Source organism: Thunnus maccoyii, chromosome 5 (assembly GCF_910596095.1).
Source record: "Thunnus maccoyii chromosome 5, fThuMac1.1, whole genome shotgun sequence".
NCBI classification, from domain to species: Eukaryota; Metazoa; Chordata; class Actinopteri; order Scombriformes; family Scombridae; genus Thunnus; species Thunnus maccoyii.
This window is the reverse complement of record NC_056537.1, coordinates 22,858,035-22,880,328: the sequence shown is the minus strand read 5'-3', so window position 1 is coordinate 22,880,328 and position 22,294 is coordinate 22,858,035. Positions and strand designations below refer to the sequence as shown.

Below are 22,294 nucleotides of genomic sequence, written 5' to 3'. Positions count from 1 at the left end.
ACTTTCCCTTTCCTCTCACCAAGGAAGATAGCAAAACCTCCTCCTGGTGCATCACAGACAGGACACACAAAAAACAAAAAGGAAATCAGGACAGACGCCAATCTTCCGCCCGTCAGATACCAATCAGGGCCTGGCAACCTGCTGGCATCCCTCTGGAGGCCTGAGATCAGTATCTGGCAACATGCTGGTTGTCCAGTAGTAGGCAGCCTGGTGGCTGTCACCCAGTGCCCAGAGAGAGACATCCTCTTAGGGCTGGGACAAAGGTGGCTGGTCCTCAGGGATTACCCATTAGCATGCTAGTTTGTGTGTTTAACACTGGCCTGAATGGAAAGGACAAGAGCCAGCACCCTGGCCTATTCTTAAGCAGGGAAGTGTTACTGTTTCAGCTGCTAATGCCGGTCTGACTTATGCATATATACGCATACATGCATATATATGAGCGGAATTTATAGTTTCTATCGGTATGCTGACTGACTGTGACAGGGGAATGATAGTTCTGCTGTTTTGAGATTGACATTGATTGGGTGAAACAAGTTGCAGAAATGATAAACCTAAAATGTGTAATTTATTTACTAACCAGTTTATTTCTTTCTTTTCATTGAAAAAAGTTTTAAAGCCATAATTCATGAGACTTTCAAGGTTGATTCATAAAACTCCTTGACTGTGGAATGGAAGGACTGTTGGTCCTGTAGTGGCTATCAGACTGTGACATCCACTGATTTGGGAGCAAAAATAAATATAGTTATAGTAAATATAGTCAGGTTGATCGGTGCCTTTATTGCATGAAAGGGCGGCATGAACCTCTTAGATAATCTGGATGAATACATGTTTTAGAGTCTGTCCCATTCTGTGATTCATGCCATATATGAACAGGAGCAAGACATAGAAACCAAGTGTTTGTTGAAATTATTGCTGATTTTCTTATTCAGTGAAACGAGACAATTTTTGAATGGTGATTTAGCTTTCTGTGGCGTTGGGGTGACCCACAGTCTTTCTTTCTCTCTCTCTCTCTCTCTCTCTGTGTATGTGATTTAGCCTAATGATGTGTAAAGACGCCTGTATGGAAATGTGTATTTGTGGATCTTTGTGATTGTCTTCGATGATTGTGTTTTTGTGTGTATATGTGTCCGCGATTGTGTGAAATGCTCCTCTTTCTGTGCTGCTGTGTGTGTGATTATGTGCTCAGACTTGCTGGCTGGTGGCTGATAATAACACAAGAGGCTGTGTGTTTGTGGATCTCTTAGCCGAGGAGATTCCCACCGTGCTCAGCGTGTCTGGGCTCTGTATGTTTTTGGGGTTGCACGCGTGACTCCGCCAGCTGTTCTATTCTCCTGTTGGCCCCCTCAACCCTACCCAGCCCTCGTCCCTCGCCGACCCCCTCCTTCCCTCAGAGGCCTGCTCTTCATCTGATAAGGGCCGTGCTGGCCAAGCCCTCAGCAGAGCTCCTCAGAGCCCCTCAGAGCCGCTCCATGCTAACAATACGCCCTCCTTCCCCTCCACGCTCACACCATTTACATGTGAAAACACTGGGTCTTATCTCCAGTTCACTGGAGCTATGGCACAACAGCCAAGTGAGTGTATGTGTGCATGTTCGTATATATGTGTGAGTGAAAGTGGCCTTGAGAAGGGCTGCATGATTGAAAGTGAAGTGAGCAGTGAAAATGAACACTTCTGTGGTTAAATCTACATTTATATCCCCACTTGTGCTTTATTTCTTGTGTTTTTTCTCCCAGCAGAGAAAAATTATCAGAAACCATGTGAGAAAATGACATATGCGGTAACCTCAAGTCTTATTTAGCACTAGTTGAAAGTGTTTCATTGACAGTTGGATACTAGCCAGCTTTATCACACTTGCACTATATCCTATAGCTAACATCTATGTTAATGCACAACAAAAGACTCCCAAGAGAGTAAAACTAGTCTCTCTGCTCCATCACCTTGGAATATCGCCATGATGTGTCTTAATAATAAATCTCATCTACATGAACATTAACGTCACCACTTTCCTCACTGCTACCATAACAGTCAACCTTCCTTTTTCCTTATTGTCATCATTACTGTTCTTGGTGTCATTTCCTGTGGGTCATAACTGAAAGGACGTCATCCTCTGATCCAATGGACACACATAATATGTAGAAATTCTCTCTCTCCTGCCAAATCACCAGCTGCCGAGTAGAGAGAGAGCGAGAGAGACAGGGACATAGAAGCGTGCAGGCTTTTAATTAAAGTCTGTGTAGTTAAGGGCTCGGGCTAAGCAAACATGGGCCTCCAGCATCAGAGTTTAAGATGAGGTAAAGGAGAGCGGGTCGATGAGAATAAAAAAAAAACGCTGAGAGAGGAGGAGGGGTGGAGGGAGTGAAAATAGGAGATGTGTGGGGAAGATAAAAGATGACTATAGGAAGCGAGGGGCAGGTAGAGTGATGGGAAGGAATGGGTGTGTGCTGTTAAGAGATGGTGTCAAATGTTATCTGATGTATCATAATGCGATGCGGATATTGGGGTGGGAGGGGCGAGATGAGATGCAGGGTTTTTTGGGGGGACATTACAATTAAAATAGGAGGCCACTAGTGAGATAATATTCATTCATGTATTCACTGAACTAGGTGTCATAGCAGATGTAGATAGTTGCCATGAATCCAAGATATAAGTAGATATGAGCTTGAATGAAACATTTTTTACATAAAAAAGACATAACAATAGCTACTTCGCTCCTATATTTGACATGAAAGATTGTAAAAATGTGGCAGGACATGTTTCAGTTTAGCAAATTGAGCGATCTAGTGATGAGCTTTGTCCATTATGGTGACACGGTGACATCTATTGGTGAAAATGTGGAACTGCAGGGCTCGGCTGCCACTAAAGTAAACTTGAAGGCACAGAAAGAAAATTTGGATACTTGAAAAGACATAAATGGTTTTCAGCTGAATGATAATTACTTTAGTCTCACTATTGACTAGTACTTCACTCCAGCAGAAGGTTTCTAACAGTGATTACTACCGGAAAGCTTTCATCTTCTCCACCTACGCCATAGACTCAGATGGCATCCCTATTATTAAATCTTTATTTGGAGATGTGTGATCGAAAGTTTGTCTGTTTAGGGCACAGCTTGGTGCTACGGCTCCAGACTTTGCATTTTGATGTAATATTAAGTTGCTGACAAGATTAATATTCCATCTCCAGAAAAACTCACAATGCACACAAGTTCTGAGTCAGAATTTTATATTACTTTCAATGTACAGAATACAGAGGAAAAAAAAGATCATGATGTCACAAATGTGTAAACAGCTAACCTTATGAGAACAAATCAGAAAAAAATGGAAGTTGATCTTAAACATTTCTAAAAACAAAACAAAGATATGAACAACAGAACAGACAGACTGGTATAAATTTCGTCCTGAGAAATGCTTTCCAGTTTTACAGCAACATGAAATCTGTTTTACTCAATAAATCTTTACAAATGGGGGATATAATAAAGGTAGAAATAGTTGTGACACATAATTATTCCTTTGGAGGGTAATATCCTTGGGGAGAAGGTTAATAATGATTATCTTTGGTTTGATTGTTTTTCTTGTGCCTGCATTATCACTGCAGGCTCTAATAGAAAAGTAAGCACAACTACATTCATCTCTTTCTTTAAAGTCGCTTTAAACTAAATGAAAATGTTCTACTTTTAAATAGATTTCTTTACTTTTCCTGTTTTCTATTTACAGTGTTGAACCACGTTGAAATAAACGAACGAAGGTCAAAAAAACACATGAACACAGATCCTTCAGATATGGATTTCATCAGTCATTAATACTACTGAGGCTGTATTTTCTGAATGACAAAAATGATATATACATTTAAAATCTCAAGTAGAACTTGACCAATCAGATTTAAGACAAGATATTCTCAAATGTATGTAGTCATGTGACCTTTTGATTATATCCCAGATCAGGCTGCTGTTTTCGGAGGATTTAAATAGGCTATTTGGGCCCAGAAACACAACACATACAAAGGCACGAGGGACCAAACTGGCACATAATAAGGCCTTAACAAAATCCTTTCTATTAACTTTTTTAGTCTTTACATAAAAACATTATTGGTCTTCAGACAGAAATGAAATAAAACAGTTTTATCTTTGCCAGCAGAGGTGGTTCTTTAGCTTAGAGGAATGATTTTTGAAACTCACATGGTAAAGATATATATATACTTATATAATTTCTGCTTAGCATTAATTCATTAAATCGCAATGGTCCTCTTCACATTTTTTTTTCTGGAATTTAGGACAATCAAGAAATACTGTTGAAAAATTGTTGTGAGAAAAAGCACAAAAACCTCCACTGATCTTTTAGAAATATATCTTGTATTTTTCTAAACAACTCAGTGGAAACACTTCAATGGATTTAGTTTGACGTACCACTAAGATGTTATAAAATGTTAATTTTCACTAGCCAGATAATAAGTTCATTTCCACGTCAACACTGAAAAAACAGATTTAAATCTCTGAGTACCTCTGATTAAGCTGCTTTTGTATATCCCAACCACATGTGTTTCACTCTTCCACAACATTTCTGTATATATGATTGAACTATTGTTAAAAGTGTATCAGCTTCAATAAGAATAAGGCAACATGTCCTTGCTAAAAGTCTCTAAATACAGCGAGTCCTCAAATGTAGCAGTCGTTTTTAAAAACACAGATTTTGTCTCGTTTTACTAGTATTTAAAAGTTTTAACACAATAAAAATCTCTTATCAACCCCACTATGGAAATATTATAGATGTGAAATGTAAAGGACAGTGAGGAATATGACAAAATGCTGCATGACTTTGACACAGCTCTCCGAGTGCTGCCAGAGTTACACACAGTACAGACTGCACTGTTGATTTCATCATGTATGATGTTACTGAATGACAGTTTAACTCCTATTTCTTTGAAGTTCAGAATCATATCACATCAGTATTTTTTCAGGGGGAACATAATTCAATTGAAATGAACTTATTGAATATTAACGGATGAAGGTGTAGTGCAGCCATGACTCCAGCAGGTGGAGCCAGCATACAAGATCAGTCTAGCAGGATGAGCTAATCTCAGTCCAGTGCTTCAGTAAGCCAAAGCAGAGAGTTTAGTCTCCCAGTCTCTCAGTCCCTGTTGATTCTTCTCAGCAGGTCAGTGCTGTGGACTGTCCTGGCCTCAAGCGGCCCTGCAGCCTGGTCCTTCAGTCTCTCATTTCTAACTATCAACAGTCTTCAAGAGAAGCACTACAGCTGGTCCGACTCCTCTGTGGAGTTTGAACTCGGCTGAGTGCCTGAAGCCACAGTTCTGGGTGTGGGCTGGCTCAAAGTATCTTGTGGGGCCTCGTATTGAGGCAGCTCGCCCTCTGAAGGAAGGTCCCCGTCTGGGAGGTAAGGAGGAGGAGGGAGATCAAACCAGGGAGGCCGGCTAGGGAAGAACAGAAGAAACAGATAGAGGAAGAATATGATGGCAGGATCATGAGCTATGTCATAAAGACTGTACAAGGAATATTATTTGACTGGGTTCAGCAGCTCACTTGTTTTTCTGAGAGAACAAACAAATCATTCTCTACATGTATTAATATCATTGTGCATTTTACTAAATGTTTTTAACTGATTTCTCTTTTTCTTTTTTGTAATTTATGATCAACATTTGAAAAGACATTAATACGACTATAATCTCCTCTTTTGTTTGATAATAAATGACTTTATGACTTTAGAGGACTAATCAGTTGTGCATTACCAATAACATGAGAAGTACTAAGACACTGACTGATATTTCAGATAGCATCCTGTGAGTTCAGATCTGTTTTGTGTATATTAAAATTGCTAATATGAAACAAAATGAGTAAATGAGATTTCAGTTTTATTATGTTGTATTATAATTTGATGGTAAATTAGATTATACTTTGCTAGAGAGACAGTTTTGAGTATCACTGTTTCTGCTTAATTCTATTCTGCTTATTTTGGTTTAATCATTGCTTACAGCAGATTTCCAACTTTATAGCTACACACACAAGATTATACATTTTTATACAGCTGTTAGACTCATTATTCCTTTCACCTGACATCCAGAACAGCCTGTGAGTATGACGGAGGTGAGTCCATGGAGAGTCCGGAGGGATACAGGGCCCCAGAGAGCAGCTGCAACGCCTGAGGAGTTGAGCTGTACTGGGCCGCCGTGGTGGGGGAGCCGGGGGGGATACCTGGACCTCCAGAATGGACGTGGCCCCGGTCCAAGATGACCAAACGGGACAGCAGCAGGGGCTGGTGGTGGTGGTGGTGATGCAAGCTTCCTCTTACGCCTCTGGGCAGCAGAACGCTCCGCTTCCTCTGGTGATGGAGCACCAACGCCAGCAACGCCACCACCAAGACGAAGATAACGGCACTGCCGATGACGGCGTAGGTGATGCTTGGGTAGTACCGCAGACGATAGTCCAGTGTCACAAAGTCCTGCCCAGGAGCTTCTGTGGGGCAAGAGAAAGGAGATGAAGAGTTAACTGAGGAGGAATTAAGTAATAAGGAAGTAGGAGAATGGCAAAATAGGGGAAGAGAGGTGGTGAGGGATACACAGAGGAGGATGAGGGAAGGAAGGATGGAGAGGAAGAGGAGGGGAACAATATGAGCATAGATAAGGGAATAGGGGGTTGACGAAACAGGAGGATGAGTTCTGAAGTTGCAGAGCCAGGGGAATGGAGGAGGGAGTGAAGGAGACGGGCATGAATATCAAGCAGTAAATTGTTTTCAGGTTCATTTTGAAATGTATTATGTGTGATTCAACAGCCTCTGTTGGAGATGAGAGTTATAATAAGCAGAAGTTCTTCCAGAGCTAAGAGTTCCCAGAGACAAGGAGAACAAATGGAGCATAATGTACAGTGTAGAGGCAACTTTCAAGCCCCAAGTTCAAAAGCAGGGACCCCCACTCTTTATTATGAAGAACGAGAAAGAACAGAGAGGCTAAATAATTCTTTGTGAGGCCAAAACAGCTTACAGCAGTTTTAGATAAAAAGACACTCAAGTTGCTCGGTGTTGCAGATGAGAGGAGGCAGAGGAACACCAGCGGCAGTCACAGATTACCATGTTGTGGGGAAGGGGCTGTCTGCAAACTACTTAGGAGTGCAAGGAACTTAACGTTCATGATGAGAGCCATGGCCAGCAGTAAAAAGCGTAGAGCAGCCAACTCGCTGCCTGAAATGAGGACAGGGACTACTGTAATGCCAGAGAGCACTGCAGCTTATTATTCCAGATGGGATGAGGGAATAGCACTTAAACATTTCCGCTGACTGATATTACAGTGAGAGAATTTCAATCAGGCACTCGGGGTGAGGCTCATGTAAATGGTGTTTCAGCTGCTTACTGGCAGACAGTACTGTCTGCCGGTAAGTAGAGAGAGTGAGGAAGAGAGAGTGGAAGGGATCCTATTCATTATAGAGCTGCAGTCAGGCTGTGCTAATGAGGAATGAGCCACATAAAAGTATTTTACAGTTGCTGTTTCAGATCAAATTACACTAATGCCGCAGGGGGCTGTAAACATCAAACCTCTGTGTGCCTCGTAAAAGTTCAAAACACTCATTGGGATACTTTCTATGTTCTGTGTTCGAGGTTTTTGTGTATCAACGCCTAATGTGAACTGAAAACGAATCCCATCTCTGTCCACTAGCTATCATGCAGACACTTCAGGATATTGCCCAGAGAGCTTTGGAAGGAAATGACCATTTGAAGATATCATGAGATTGAATCAATAGTACGAAAATGCTTCTATCTGTAAGGATTACATTAGATCCCCTGAAACTGCTAAGCAGGCGAGCCTTTTTGGAGCTTATTGAAGTATTCCAGGCTTATATAGACTTACAGGCTCTTGGGGGATATTGTGTTTAGCACAGGGGTAGAGATTCCACCCACGTGTACAAGCTAGAGCTACAGGGCCCCAGAGAATCAAACATATGCGCAGAGCTCCAAAAAAAGTCAACTAGTGTGACCCTGTTATAGTGGGTTAAAGGTCTGATTCACATCCACATCACCAACTAAAATGTCCATGAAAGGCAACTCTCTCTTTCTGATTCCTATTTATATGTACCAGAGTTTAAATCATGCACTGACAGAGGTCACAATGCTTACTTTAAGGAATAGTTTCACAATCTTATTTGCTTTCTTGCCAAGAGTTAGATGAGAAGATCAAGATCTTTCAGACATCCGCTAAATCTGAACCTACAGCCAGCAGCTGGTTAGCTTAGCTTAGCTTAGCATAAAGACTGAAAACAGGGTGAGGCCCTAGCTAGCTAGCCTGGGTCTTGGCAAGAAAGTGAATAAGTGTTTTCCCCAAAATGTCAAACTATTTTTTTTTTTAAGAAAAAGGGGTCAGGGGTAAAAGAGACAGTCAAAGCTCAGTGTTTCTGGGAGCATTTGTGCGGACACACCAGAGAGCTATCATTAGAGGAGGGATTTTTCAGCTTGTTTCCTCTTTCTTCCAGACACCATGCTGCATCTTTCCTCTGTCTACCTGACCTTGAAGGCCTGGGGGAGTCTTTAGTAGTGTGTGTGTGTGTGTGTGTGTGTGTGTGTGTGCTCCCATACTGTTGAATTCTCAACAACAACCAGCCTGGCATACAGCCTATTAATGTACCAGTGTGTAGTCAGGGGCCCCATGCCTTAATTAAATCTAATCTAATTCAGATGCTCCACCCGCCCGCTTCCCCAACCAGGCACCAGCCAATAAAACAAGCCCCCTCGACCCCTCCCTTGTGATTTAAAAATTGGCCAGTCCTTCACACTACCAATTAATTATGGACTGGACTCTCAGCAGAGAAAGGCCAAAACAAAGAAGAATTATTTCCATAATTACCTAGTAACAAAAGCACAAATAAAGAGATCCCACCATTGCCACCCTCTGCTGCCTATCAGGTTTCAGTGCGGTCCTCTGGGAGCAGAAAGAAACACACACAAAAGGAACTCATAATGCTGTAACATTGACAATGGAAGCCTATTTGGTACATTAGCGATGGAGGACTGAAAGGCTGTTTTCAAATCACACAGGAGATGAAAAGACAGGGACAGAAAGAGAAAGACAGTGAAGCAGCCTCGTTTTCTGTCAGAGGAAAGAGGTCCAGTGTGTGTCTACCCCCCCGCTGTGTGTGTGATGGAGCTCCGCATTCTGTGTTTCAGCCTATTTTCTGCTCTTAGATGTAGCTATGGCACAAAGAAAGGTGTGATCTTCCTTTGCAAGGATAGGTGAGGGGGTCTCACAGTAACACAGGTAATTCAGATGTAAAAGAGAGGAGTTCTAATCATATACTAGTGCCTCTGCATGAAATCACCTGATACATTTGTGGACACACTTCATGCCCTTTGATAGCAGTACTCAGTAGGGTTATTGTTAGCTTCTACCTGTAAATTTCATTTCTGTGAAGAATGGATTCACACATCAAAGACCTGCATAGCTGAACCAGAACCAGATGTTGCTGCCCAATGGCTGAACTCCCTACTGTGCAATATGCTCATACCCCATACTTTTACTTGTTCAAATTGCATGCTGCTAACTGTTTAATGTTTATTTGCACACTGAGAGCAACTTGAGAACTATTTTGTATAGTCATTTTGTATTATATGTTATATTGTACTTTATAGTCATTTTGACTTGATTGTTTTAATATTGTTTTAATATCAGGGGGTGTCATCATGATTTTGTTGTGTTGTCGTCTTGCACAGCAGTACAATGACACTAAAGCTTTCTTATCTTATGTTGTGTCAATCAGAGAAAAAAAAGGGGAAAAGCTGCACACTCATAACTTAGATGCAATCTTTTTAATTGAAATAATATGGATTAATATTTGTGCACTTATTGCCTTCTTCAAGATTAAAGCCAGTGATAATCGAACCTGTGACATACTATATATACTAGTATATAGGACAGGTGATTCAAACGAACAAACTTACAGGGCCACTATACTGGCTTTCATCACCCAAATCTCTTGTGATTGGTGCGCTCACACTACATAGACTCAAACGTGCCTGATCCTCCTAGCAACTCTGACTGTGTTACTTTGCACCCAATTTTATTTGATGGGACTGTCATGATCAAAGTTGGACATCAAAGTTCACCAGAGGCTTTTCTGTCTTGTCAAACTTGACATGAAAAGGCTCGAGCACATTTGTGTACAAGCTGCTCGGACACTGCTGACCTCAGAGAGGGTGACAGAAGCTTTCCTACGAGCTCAATTTCACACATTTCATTTCTTGTCTGACAACATAAGAAGATTTCAGTTGTATACTCTTGAAAGGATAAACATCTTGTGTCTGCACGTAGATGCACTTTAATAACCTCGCCCAGTGACATTGCACCTTTTACAGAGCGTCTATACTGTATTCATAAACTCATAAGCCATCTATATGTGGAGGCTTGGGGCGAGGGGGGGGGAGGAGGTGGAGGATGTAAGGTGCAGCCTTTCAACTCTGTCACTTTAATTACATCAGAGTGCCTTCTCCCCACATCTCTTCATCTCATACTCTCCCCTGCCACTCCTGGTTCCTTTTGTTTCCCCCTCTTGTTTCTCCTCTAATGCCTCCTTCTCTCTCTCTCTCAGCTTTGTGCTTTCCAGAGCTCTTTCCTCTACTCTCCACTCTCTATTCTGCTATGCTCCCCTCTTGCTGGTAATTTACAATCATGGAGATGACATGTACCTTACCTTTATGATATACAACAACTGCACTCAGGCTAGATTATGCACTCAATAAAATGCTTATCAACAGCAAAAAAAAAAAAAAAAACCCAACAAAAACATTTAATTCCTCTTCCAGTCTTTCTCCACTTTCTTTTTCTTTCCCTTTATACTATCTCATCCTGTTCCCTCTTTCACTGCCTTTTCTCTCCCTACTATTGTACCCCTCTCTCTCTCTCTTTTTGCATTTCATTATCTCCCGCCTGCATCAATCTTATTACCACGGGCCCGGCATGAGAGGAGAGAATTATAGGGACATAGAGAGGTCATAGACAGTACAACAGTGGACAGAGGAGATGAGTTGAAAGAGCACAGAGACAGGAACAGATGTAGATGTGTCCACAGGGAGAAGGGAGAGAGATAGGCATAGTGTCTTTTGAAGTACTGTGTGAGCACATCTCATCTCATCTAACACAGACTAAGAGAATTCTCCACACATGCAACTCCAACTAGCCTTAAATTACAACAGGCAGAGTCACACAGACCCCATGCTGTTTGCCTCCCGTAGCAGGAACACACTCTTTTTTGCCTGGATCCTTTTTTGTGCTGCTCTCTTCTACATCTTTATGACATCCTTTCTAAAACTGGCTAACAATCCTCATTTTCTTTGACAGTTTCCTTTTTTTCTTCTACTTCTACTGAGTGAAATAAAAGGAAGTAAAATGATACTGGAGATGTCAGGGTTGCAGGCTTAATTGAGCAAGGTCATACTAAGTAAAAAATGCAGACCGACTGATCTATCAGCATGGCCGTCCAATACGGAAATGCCGAAGATACTATATATTTGATGTATTTAAGAAAAAGTGATGCAATACTTTGTCCATCAGAGAACACTTACAAGTTTTCCAACTGCAAAATGTGCTGCAATGTCAATATTGTTGGTCACAATTCTTTAATAACAAAATGTTGTTGAGGTTCTGTAAAGTTGTACTTAAGTACAGTGGTGCTTTGACCTAAATGCTAATGCTAGCATGGCAACATGCTCATGATGACAAGGCTAAAATTCTGCAGGTATAATATTTGCCTTGTTAATCAGCAGTACCCACTAAGTAGAGCTGAGGCTGATGGTATGTCAGTACTTTTGCAGACCAGATGATGGCGCCACCAAACTTATTACAACTCATCCTGGGGGGGGGGACATGAATGTCTGTACCAAATTTCATGCCAATCCATCAAATAGTTTTCTAGATGTTTCACTAAAAAACAAAAATGTCAACTAGAGTAAAATTGAGAGGATTACTAAAATCATTAGGATTCATCATCTGGGAACCATGAATGTCTGTACAAAGTTTAGATAGGTAGATATTTTTCATGATAAGTGAAAACTTTGACCTGCTGGTGGTACTAGAGCAGAAGTCAGAGGACCTCCAAAGTCAGTAGGATTCATCCTCTGGGGACCATGAATATGTGTACAAAATTCCATGGCAATCTGCCCAATAGTTGTTATAGATCAAAATAATAAATAATTCATAAATCAATTAAATTTTAAATCATCATGCTGTCTACATGATAAAAATCAAAATCACTGTATTCAAGTACATAAGTATGTACTTCTGTATTCCTGGAGATACTTCTTTAGAAAACACCACTTTCTCAACCACAAGATATATATTACAGTACAGCCCATGAGCAATAAGTAAGGAAGCTTTCACATCAAAATATTTCTTAGTTGATATTAAAGTAACACAGAAATCCATAGAGGGACGCTAGAGCGCAAGATGTGACAGAATATTGGTGCACACATACACGCCCACAAACACAGTAAACTGTATGCAGCTACTGAAGCAAAGTGAAGGCCGATGTTAGAGCACAATAGGCTATTGAGCATGCAGTGATTAAAACAAGCTCTGAAGCCCTCCTTTGTCTGCCTTTAATCAAACTATGCTGCAGATCAACTGTGGACATGCTGTTGGGTTGCTGAGATACAAGCTTTTTTTTTTTTTTTTTTTTTAAAAATGGAGCACATTCCTTTATCCTGATTGGCTACTTGCCACTGAATATGCTAACTAACAACTGTCAGAGTACGCTCATCTAAAGATGAATGAATGAAATAAAATGAAAAGAAGTGAGTGAATAAAAGACTTCACATATCTTAATTGCCACACTTAAAACACCTCTGAATAAAGGGAATGGAGATACCCCCCCCCTTACCAGCTCATTCCTGGGGGGGAAGGATAGGGGCAGCACAGATGTGCTGTACTTTCCCTATGCACTGAAGACTCATTTCACATTCACAAAGTGCCATCGCAAAGTGGGGGGAAAAAGTAATCATCCTCTGGCTCCAGCATTCCAGGGTTTGCTGCTACGTGTCAGGTACGGCTGTCTTCAGCTGATAGAGGTTGGTCACAGCAGTGCTTTCCCTCATTGCAGAGTCACTTTGTCTGACGTTAATTACAGGTGTGGGGCTGCTGGCTCATTTGGCAGCTCTGTTGCTGCAGTTACGCCCACAACGACTGAGTAATAAAATGAAGCGCATAACCAGTGACAGGCTTGGCCAGCTCGTGGCTCAACAGATTAAGTCTGGTATGAGTGAAGGGACCATGAAGAGAGGAGAGGAGAGGAAAGGGGAGGAAAGGAGGGGAGAGGAGATGAGAGGAGAGGAGAGGAGAGGAGAGGAGAGGAGAGGAGAGGAGAGGAGAAGAAAACCACTAGGGGGCAGACAGTTCACATGTTTACTTGGCCACACACACACACACACACACACACACACACACACACACACACACACACACACACACACACACACACACAGTGCACACTGCATGTACTGGGTCGAGGGGTGTATCAGGGAGGGGGGCACCATCTGGCTTCAAACATGCCCTCAAACAGATGCACGCACATGCAATGAACATACAGTCCCCACATACAGAATACATATCAAGCACATACATCCATGACCATACCTTAAGTTCATAAGAAATAAAGTTCAAACACATGCACGCACCCACACACAGGCTGCTTTCAGATGTTCACATGAGTAAAAAACATCTATACAAACAAAATCCCAGAAATCCTTTCATCCCGGTCCAGAGCGAGCTAACTAAATCCATGCCACATGGTGGAGAAATCTGAAAAAAAAATGGGGAGGGGAAACTACAAACAGCAACTTGTGGGTTGTTTGGTACACTCGTGCCTTTACTCCCCTTAAACTCCACGACTAGCACAGTGGAATCTACAGGGTGAAAAACAAACTCTTAAAAGTGACTGTGGTGGCTATGGTTGCAATACTTTTCTAAAAAGCATTGTAAAACTGGAACTATCCTACTTTTACTCTCTTTCTGACCCCGTTGACACCTGCTACTAAACTTAAATCTGTATCTGGAACATAACAGTCACTCCACTGCATTTACTCCTTGCAATTCTATTACTTTCCTGGTGTCTGCATTCTGCCTGCATTGTGATTTGCTCACATTTGTTATGCACGCTCAAATCAGGAGAGTAGGTGGAGAGATGGAAGGCTCGTCAACAAAAAACATTGTTTTTTGCAGTGAGGTGAAGTTATTGTACAGACTGTACTTTTTCTTCCTCTCTGAAAACAACAAGTTGCTTTTTGCTTTTGCAGCAGCTGTGAATGTTTAACTGTTTTCTTGTTGACTTTGGAGATCAGAATTGTCCTTTTTTTGGTAGATTATCTTGGCTGGTAGCACAGCAGAGCCTGCAGTGATTTTATTTCTAACCCATGAGCAGAAACCATCTCATGCAATCGAATCACTCTGCAAGCAAGATCAACTCCAGAGGTGGTCTGTTTGATTCAATCACATGCTGATAGTGTTCCTGTGCATCAGCACCTTCCATTAACATATAATTTTCTTTATCTAGATAAGACATCCAGATACAGATCAAACTTTAATTCCATGCATAAACGGGATCCATTTCTCCCCTCCTCCCAGCTCACATGTTTTCACTATTGCACTAGAGATGTATGGTGTTTGTTTGTCTGATGTATCTTCCAGATGAAACATGTCTGCTCAGGCAACACTGATAAATGGCTTTTGATACCAGCTTCTCTGCTTATAACCTGTGCTACACTGAGATATATTTTATCAAGCGGGGACCTGGAAACTCGATGTTCTCGCTGCGTGTTAGATCAAAGACTGTACAGGTCCAATGTCCTCTCATTGAGGGCATTGGATTTTTCATTAGGTGGCTGCTTGACACAATGTATCTGCAGTAAATGAAATATTTTATTGCTCTGACTTACACCCACTTTTTGAACCAAAGCCTTTTTGAGCAACTGCTTTCATAGAACCAACTGTTGGATATCAGAATATATGTGGCCGGTTGTAAATTTAGAAGTTTCATCAAAATGTTTAACTTCTACTCTCTTGAGCAATTACGGGTTTGTACCCTTTACCAGACCTGCCAATACTCCCATTTTTCATATTTTTGTATTTTCACCCCTCTCTCGCTGTGCTCCCATTTTGTTGTTTCTCCTGGGAAACTCCGCCAATTTGCATAAGATACGTGGCAAACTCAGATAAACAGACAGACAGCTTTCATGTTATCAACTTAACCTGCATGATGCGGTTGTCTAAAGCGTACTGGCGGTGGATGGGGCACTCAGGGCAAAGCAGCTGAAAATATCGCTTGCCTACATGTTTCTGCTTGTTAAACAGGTGGTTTGATAAAATAGGCTACCTATTGGCTTTTTACTTGTGACGGTTTTGTTGCACTTACAGTAATGAGTGTAACTGTCGTCAACTTGAGTAAAACATTATCCCCCACCCCCACCGCCAAAAAAACTTCCCGTATTTTGAAATCTAAATGTTAGCACAGGTATGCCTTTACTTTAGTTTCACCCTTGTTGTCCTCTGTTATGTGTTATTGTTTTTTATAAATCCTCACTGCCAACAAATCTCCCCCTGGTGAGATATGAAAGATTGATTGATTGGATACTGTTCTGCCAAGCCACGCCGGGAAGCAAAGCATGCTCTGCAACAGGACTGTTCCAGATCCCTTCGGCATCCCAATATTAATATTCATATCCCATGCTGTCATCCTGTTCCTGTTGCTGTGCCGTGTCATATACTATACGTCTGTTCTTGTTAGCATGTACAGAGAAGGAATGGAATTAATGGGCGGCAATTGTGTGTGAGTCTGTGAGATAGGGCTGGGCGATATGGACAAAATCAAATATCACAATATTTTTGACCAGATACCTTGATTTTCGATATTTCATAAGATGTTTACACGATAAGATTTTTGATAAATAATCATCTGTAATGTGGATATAATGACTAAGTGGGTAAAGGCAAATAATAGAACAGCTACAACAGTCTGGTAAGTTCAGAAAATTACATCACTGTACTGTAATGCAGTGTTTAAAACTAGGAAAAGACAACACCTACGCCATACTACAATATTACAATATCCAAAATCTAAGACGATATCTAGTGTCATATCACAATATCGATATAATCTATTTATTTCCCAGCCCTACTATGAGAGAGTGTGTAGTACTGTATATGCCCGCCTTTTGTTTTTCTCTTTAAGAACTTAAAAGTGTCTTTATGGTTTCCTGGAAAAGAGAAGTAAAAGTGCCAGTATATTTGTATTGTGTTTGCATATGTTTTCGTCTGTCTTTCTGCACTCCTGTCCTTCTGTCTGTCTTTATATTCCAAGGTGTGTGTGTTTGTGTGTGTGTGTGTGTGTGCGCACACGCCCACGCATGCAGTTGTGTGTGTGTGTGTGTGTGTGTGTGTGTGTGTGTGTGTGTGTGTGTGTGTGTGTGAGTAGAGCGCTTTGGGGAAGGGAGGTTTTCATGCTTCATCGGACCTCTATTTGCCTGTCCTGTAATAACTTGTCCGCTCCATTGCTTGCCACTATCAGACCCCCCCTCCCCCCTCCCATAACACTCAGTCACAGCTTACTGTGGGCGGCCAGAGGACAGGAGGGGAGGCGGGTTAGAGTTAATGGATGACTTTTGCATCTGCAGAACATCCACAGAGGAGGAGGAGGAGGAGGAGGAGGAGGAGGAAGAGGAGACTGGAGGGACAGATGGGAAGGACATGGCAGGAAGTTGAAGGGAAGGTCAAAGAAGACAAGAGTCTGATAAATTTAAGGAGCAGCTATAGTATGTGATAATGATTAGATGATGACTGTGAAACAATAAAGAGCGAGGTTGGGGTTAAGAAAGTACTAAAGCTGACGAATTACATTCTAGTTGAGTACTGAGCATTTCAAATAATATATCAGACTGATCCAACAATGCAAACAACAGCTACTGCTTCACTATAATGATGGTGATGACCATAACTGGGCTTCATATCAGTATTTTTCAGTATCACTATGTAGGTACCATTTCGGTAGGTGACACACATATATTGTCAAGGCAAGGCTGTCATCATTATGCATAAAATACAGGTTATACTACACAGCTATTGATGTCAGTACCAAATGCTTCAACTAGATCTCACACATCCAGTGAAATAATCAGTTTCAGCACAGATAGAGTAGAAAAGTCTGCTCACTGATTGATCTGTTGCTGTGTATTTCTTTACAAAACATCAGCCTGATATCTGCAGACCGCTGCTGGCTAGCATTAGCTACCCGGCAGGTAGAGACAGACTGAAAAAATTAAGGATGTTTTCCTCCCTTCTGTAACAAGCAGCCAATGAGGTGAGTTCAGTTTAAGCAAAGTTAATCTGAATTTCTAGTGTTACATTGATCTGCATTAACTACAGTCAGAAGTGATATCGTAGAATAAAGTAATGTATGATTGTATGTACAGTAAGCATTTCTTTCTTTCTTCATATTTTATGTGTTATGCTTGCTCAACAGGTGAATATGTGTATAAGAACAGTGAATGCAGCTACATTTACACAAATGTTGAATGTTAACTGTTTACTAAATGTCATTATATATTTAGGCAAATAGTTCAAGCACTCTTTTCAGTATTTCTGGAGGGAGGGGGGGAGGGAAAGGAAAGGATGAAGGGATGGTAACTGTTAAAATCTTTTATAAACCAGTGTCTAATACACCTTATCTAAAGCTTATGTGTTGCTTTTTTGAATTGTGGCTTAAATGCACAATGTCTTCCAAGCCTCAGTATTATGATATATTTGAATTATATTAAACTGATTTGTTGGCACATAGTAATAGTATCTTAGTCATACAATATCAGCATCTTCTTATTGTCTGTTATTACTGAAGCAATTATGCCTTCTAGTTAGAGGTGGTAAGAGACGAATATGGAGGCGAGAGAGGCGGCAGTGCACCCAGAGGAAGTTCATCTTTGCCAACAGTATTAAGCTGAGCTTCTGTGAGTGAGGATGTCAGTCAGAGGGCTACAGTAGGTAAGAGTTGGGCTGGTTAACATGTGAGGAGAATTTACTGAAATACACATTTCTTTGCATGTATCATTAATTAACTGTTATGTAGCAGTGTTTGAACCAACCTCAGTCATGGGTTTGTTTCACATACATACATTTTAATATCAAAAAAAGTAAAAGTAGTCATTCCAGGCATATGTTTATTTAATTATTTGCAAAAATTGCCTTTTATGAATTTGGGCCCCTGCCCCTCTAACATCCTCTGCACGTCCCTGCCACTGTAGCACTGTAGGCAAAGACTGTAATGTATTTTCCTGAATAAAAGGCTTTAGATGTTGGTGAAGAGATGGGCTATGAAAATCACTTTTGCTACTGTATCCCAGAGAGGCAGACTCAGCAGGAAGTGCAGTAACGAGGACGCGTCACTCATTGTTCTATTCATAACATGTTGCATGCCTCAGCTGAGTCGCACAAGTGGGAGTTTTTTTTGAAACCCTTTCATTTGGGTAGCAAGGTTGAGGAGGGTGGGTTATTTTTTTCCTGGGGGAAAAAGGATGGACAAGAATGGGGAGTGTGAATGGTCGGTCAGGATCATTGAGAGGCTTTGACTATAAGCCCGTCCCACCAAACCTGACGGGTACAGTCACCATGGCAACTATTCTTTGGGGGCCGAAAGGTGAGTTAGGAAAGGGTGGAGGCGAGCCTGAGAGTGGACACAAACAGATCTCAAGTGTGCCAGGCGCATGTGCACACACAGATAATGCCCAAAGCCTAGATGTGATGGAGATGACTGATAAAACTCTCTGGGGATAAAAAGTCCTACTCAGGCCTGTGTATATGTGCAGAGAAAGGATCTGCAGGCTTAGACCAGCCTTCTCAGGAGGGACGGGAGACTATTATAAATCATAGCCTGCAGCTAGAGCGACAAAACAGCAGACAGGATGACATGCAGGAGTCACAGAGGAGTCACAGGCACATCTGACAGCCTCAGTGACAGGAGGCTGACATGGGACAATTGACTGTTCAGGGAAAATTGGTTTTGGTAACTTATAAAACTTTCATACAATACAGAATTGCACTAGTAGAGGTTGAATGTTGAGGAACAGCTCTGGCTGACATTCACAGAGAATTGGGATGTTCATTAGGTTCAAATGTGAAAACGCAGACTGTGAATATCTTATAAAATGAATGCATTTTTTTTTCTTCTTTGCTGAAACATATTCCTGTCGTAAGAATGATTGAACACCATTAAGTATGCCATAATCTGTTAAAATCAGTGAGAACTGAATTGTGCAAGCACAGTAATGAATTTAAATACCCTGCTTTCACGCAATCTATCATATGTGTGGCCTGCAGGGCAGGAGAGAGTGTGTGTGGATGCATCTGAAGCCATAACCATAAAACACCTGAAATCTAGGTTAAACACTGCCATTTCTTTCCAACTGTCCTCTAATTTAAAGTGGATTTATTAGAAGTCAGACACAAGGTCAACTGAAAAGTTAAACAGTTCTGGAGGCAACCTGACCAAAAAATATGGGGAAAGACAGTGTTTGATGAAGAGGAGGATAAGGCTGAGTTGATCATCAAATTAAGCTGTCACATAGTTTTTTGAAGAAAAACGATTATAAATATCTAAGAGAAAGACTATTTAAAACTAAACTCAATTACTGGGAATCTGGCAGCAGTAGCAGGGTGTTTTTAACATGACTAGTCTTCTAATAACTGAATAGTAGGACAGTGAGGACTGTGCAGTGCTGCCATGTTAACTATGACATTGATTCTTTCTTTCTGCCCATCACTAATTGAAGCATCACTGTCAAAACTTTGACTTTCAACAATTAGGTATGCATCTTTTCCCAGATTGTGAAAAGCATCATATCAGTGGTTTTGAATGTTTTAATGTGATGGAGCTGCCCTTATGGAACGTCTGGAACATTTGAAACTTGAAACTGTGTTGTTGGGAGGCCAAACCTGAAAGAAGCCCACAGAGACGGCATGAAAAATATGTCCATCTTCCATTAAAACATACGCAGCTCACTGTCAAATCTCTGGTGTCGTAGTGCTCTTGAATACACTAAAAAGGAAGAGGTTTTAACAGTCTTGTTTTGCCAGGAAATCAATCTTAAAACCCTTTCTGCTTACAAATATGATCACCAGTAATGAGTGGCGTGCAGTTGATGCCTATAAATAGTGCTGTAAAGGTACATGCAGTACTGTAGTTGTCACTGTATACTGTAATATATTTGTGTAAATGCTTGTAGTCGGACAGTGCTTATCAAACTCTCCAAAGGGACCAATCCCCAGATCCACACACTGCAGCGATCAGACCAGTGGGTGTTGATTTCTGCTTGTTATTAGTTGAGTGTGCAAGCTGCCAGTGTAGATGTCAGTTTTATTGATCACATAAGTGGCAGTTAAGTCATCAGTCATTCTTGGGCTGCCACTCTCAGGTTCACCTGCTGTGTTTGTTCCATAGCACTGTGGTGGCTGGCGGGTTTATACATGAGATTAAAACTGGTTAAATTGGTTGCTGTGGTGCAGCTTTTTGTGTCAGGGCTGAAATTATGACAAACAAAATGTACTTTGCTTGTATTTTTGTTAGTTACATCCCTATAGTGTGTTGAATTCTGTGAAAAGAATCAATTTGTGAGCATTATGTGACATTTTTTAGTGCTTGTGTAGAAAGTTACTTTGAACTGGGAGTTAAAATCCAATTATTTTCATATTGCTCAGAGTAAATTAACATACCCACATTTCTGTATCTGTCAAAAGCGGAACACTTGATGTTCCCTTCCCAATAACTCACAAGATAATGTGTTATAAGTTATATTAAACTGAAGACTAACTGTCAAAATGAATTGTTACTTGGGATTTTTATAGTACCATGAGTAAATGCGGCAGTACTCTCAAGTTTAATTGTGACACACAGGGTGCGCTCATGAAAGCCACACATACACTCACAAACACACCCAAGAACATGCATGAGCACACAAGCAAAACATTCCCCTTGGTAACCTTATCTACTGAGAAGCTGTCGTGACAGGAGACTGTGTTTCAGTCACTGAAGTTCCAGTATTTTTCCAGCATTTGATTTTGTTCTCAGAGCAGATCATAGTTACACAGGCAGGATTAATTGAAGTGTGTGGAGATCTCTTCCCTAATCACAGTACAGAAAATGTCCAGTTGTTGAATAATTCCAGTTATTTTCAACCTAGATTTCATTTCCTAGCCTTTTGTGTCTTTAATTTAACATTTACATGCTTCTATTAGGCCAAATTATACCAAACAATAACATCAACTATCATAATTATGCAGACGACACACAGATTTACTTTGCCCTTTCACCAAATGACTACAGTCCCATAGATTCTCTCTGCGAGGGCACTGAACAAATCAGTGATTTGATGTGACTTTCTTCAGCTAAATGACTCATGTCTCTGAAAACTAAAAACAAAGACAAAATCTTGATGTAATCTTGGATTTGAACTTAACTTAAACAGCCACATCAAATCAATTGCAAAGTCTGCATTTGACCATCTTAAAAAAATATCAAGAATCAGAGGACTGATGTCCAGGCATGACTTAGAGAAACAAATCCAAGCTTTCATTTCCAGCAGGCTAAATTACTGTAATGGACTTTTCTCAGGTCCCAAAAAATTTCCCAACTTTTGCTCATTCAGAGAACAGAGTTCAAAGCTCTGCTGCTTGTCTATAAATCTTTGGCTTGAGACCAAAAAACATCGTCTTTTATCATGTGAACTCTATCAGCGTCTCAGATCATCAGGTAGAGAGCTGCTAACTGTTGCCAGCGTGCAAACTAAACATGGAGAAGCAGCATTTAGTGCCTGTGCACCACAGAGCTGGAACAATCCTCTAGAGGATGTCAGACTCATTCCGACTTTGACCATCTTTAAATCCAGGTTAAAAACTTTTATGTACTGCACTGCCTTTGACTGAACCTTAAGTATTCCTCATTAACCATCTTGCCCTTATCTATCCTACATTTATGTCTCTGCTATTAACTTTTTGTATTTCTTTTAAGGTGATCTAATCTTTTAAATTAGTTTTAATGCATTATGTAAAGCCCCTTGAATTGCCCTTGGGTATGAAAAATAATAATAAAATTGCCTCGTCTAGTTTTAGCTACTGTGGCAATTGATTGTATATAAAATTTCATCATGTATGTATATCACTGAAAAGTTTAATGTAGTGCATACATCAGATTTTTTTTCACTTTGATATAATGCAACATATAAAATATTGCAATATTTGATACATACACTGTATACAATATGTATGTTAATTTCTGTGTGCA

At 40.8% G+C, this 22,294-nt stretch overlaps 1 protein-coding gene across 1 annotated transcript in view; it reads right to left on the bottom strand.

Annotated features, from left to right (window-relative positions):
- Positions 1-3,202: 3,202 nt before the first annotated feature.
- The window catches only part of ldlrad3 (low density lipoprotein receptor class A domain containing 3), an 88,481-nt gene continuing 69,389 nt past the window's right edge, over positions 3,203-22,294 (bottom strand). Inside the window, exons 5-6 of the mRNA XM_042412921.1 lie at positions 6,058-6,460; positions 3,203-5,421 (exon numbers count right to left, since the gene is read on the bottom strand). Of these exons, the coding sequence (XP_042268855.1) occupies positions 5,241-5,421; positions 6,058-6,460 (584 nt within the window). The 3' untranslated portion in view covers positions 3,203-5,240. The remainder of the gene's footprint in view (positions 5,422-6,057; positions 6,461-22,294) is intronic.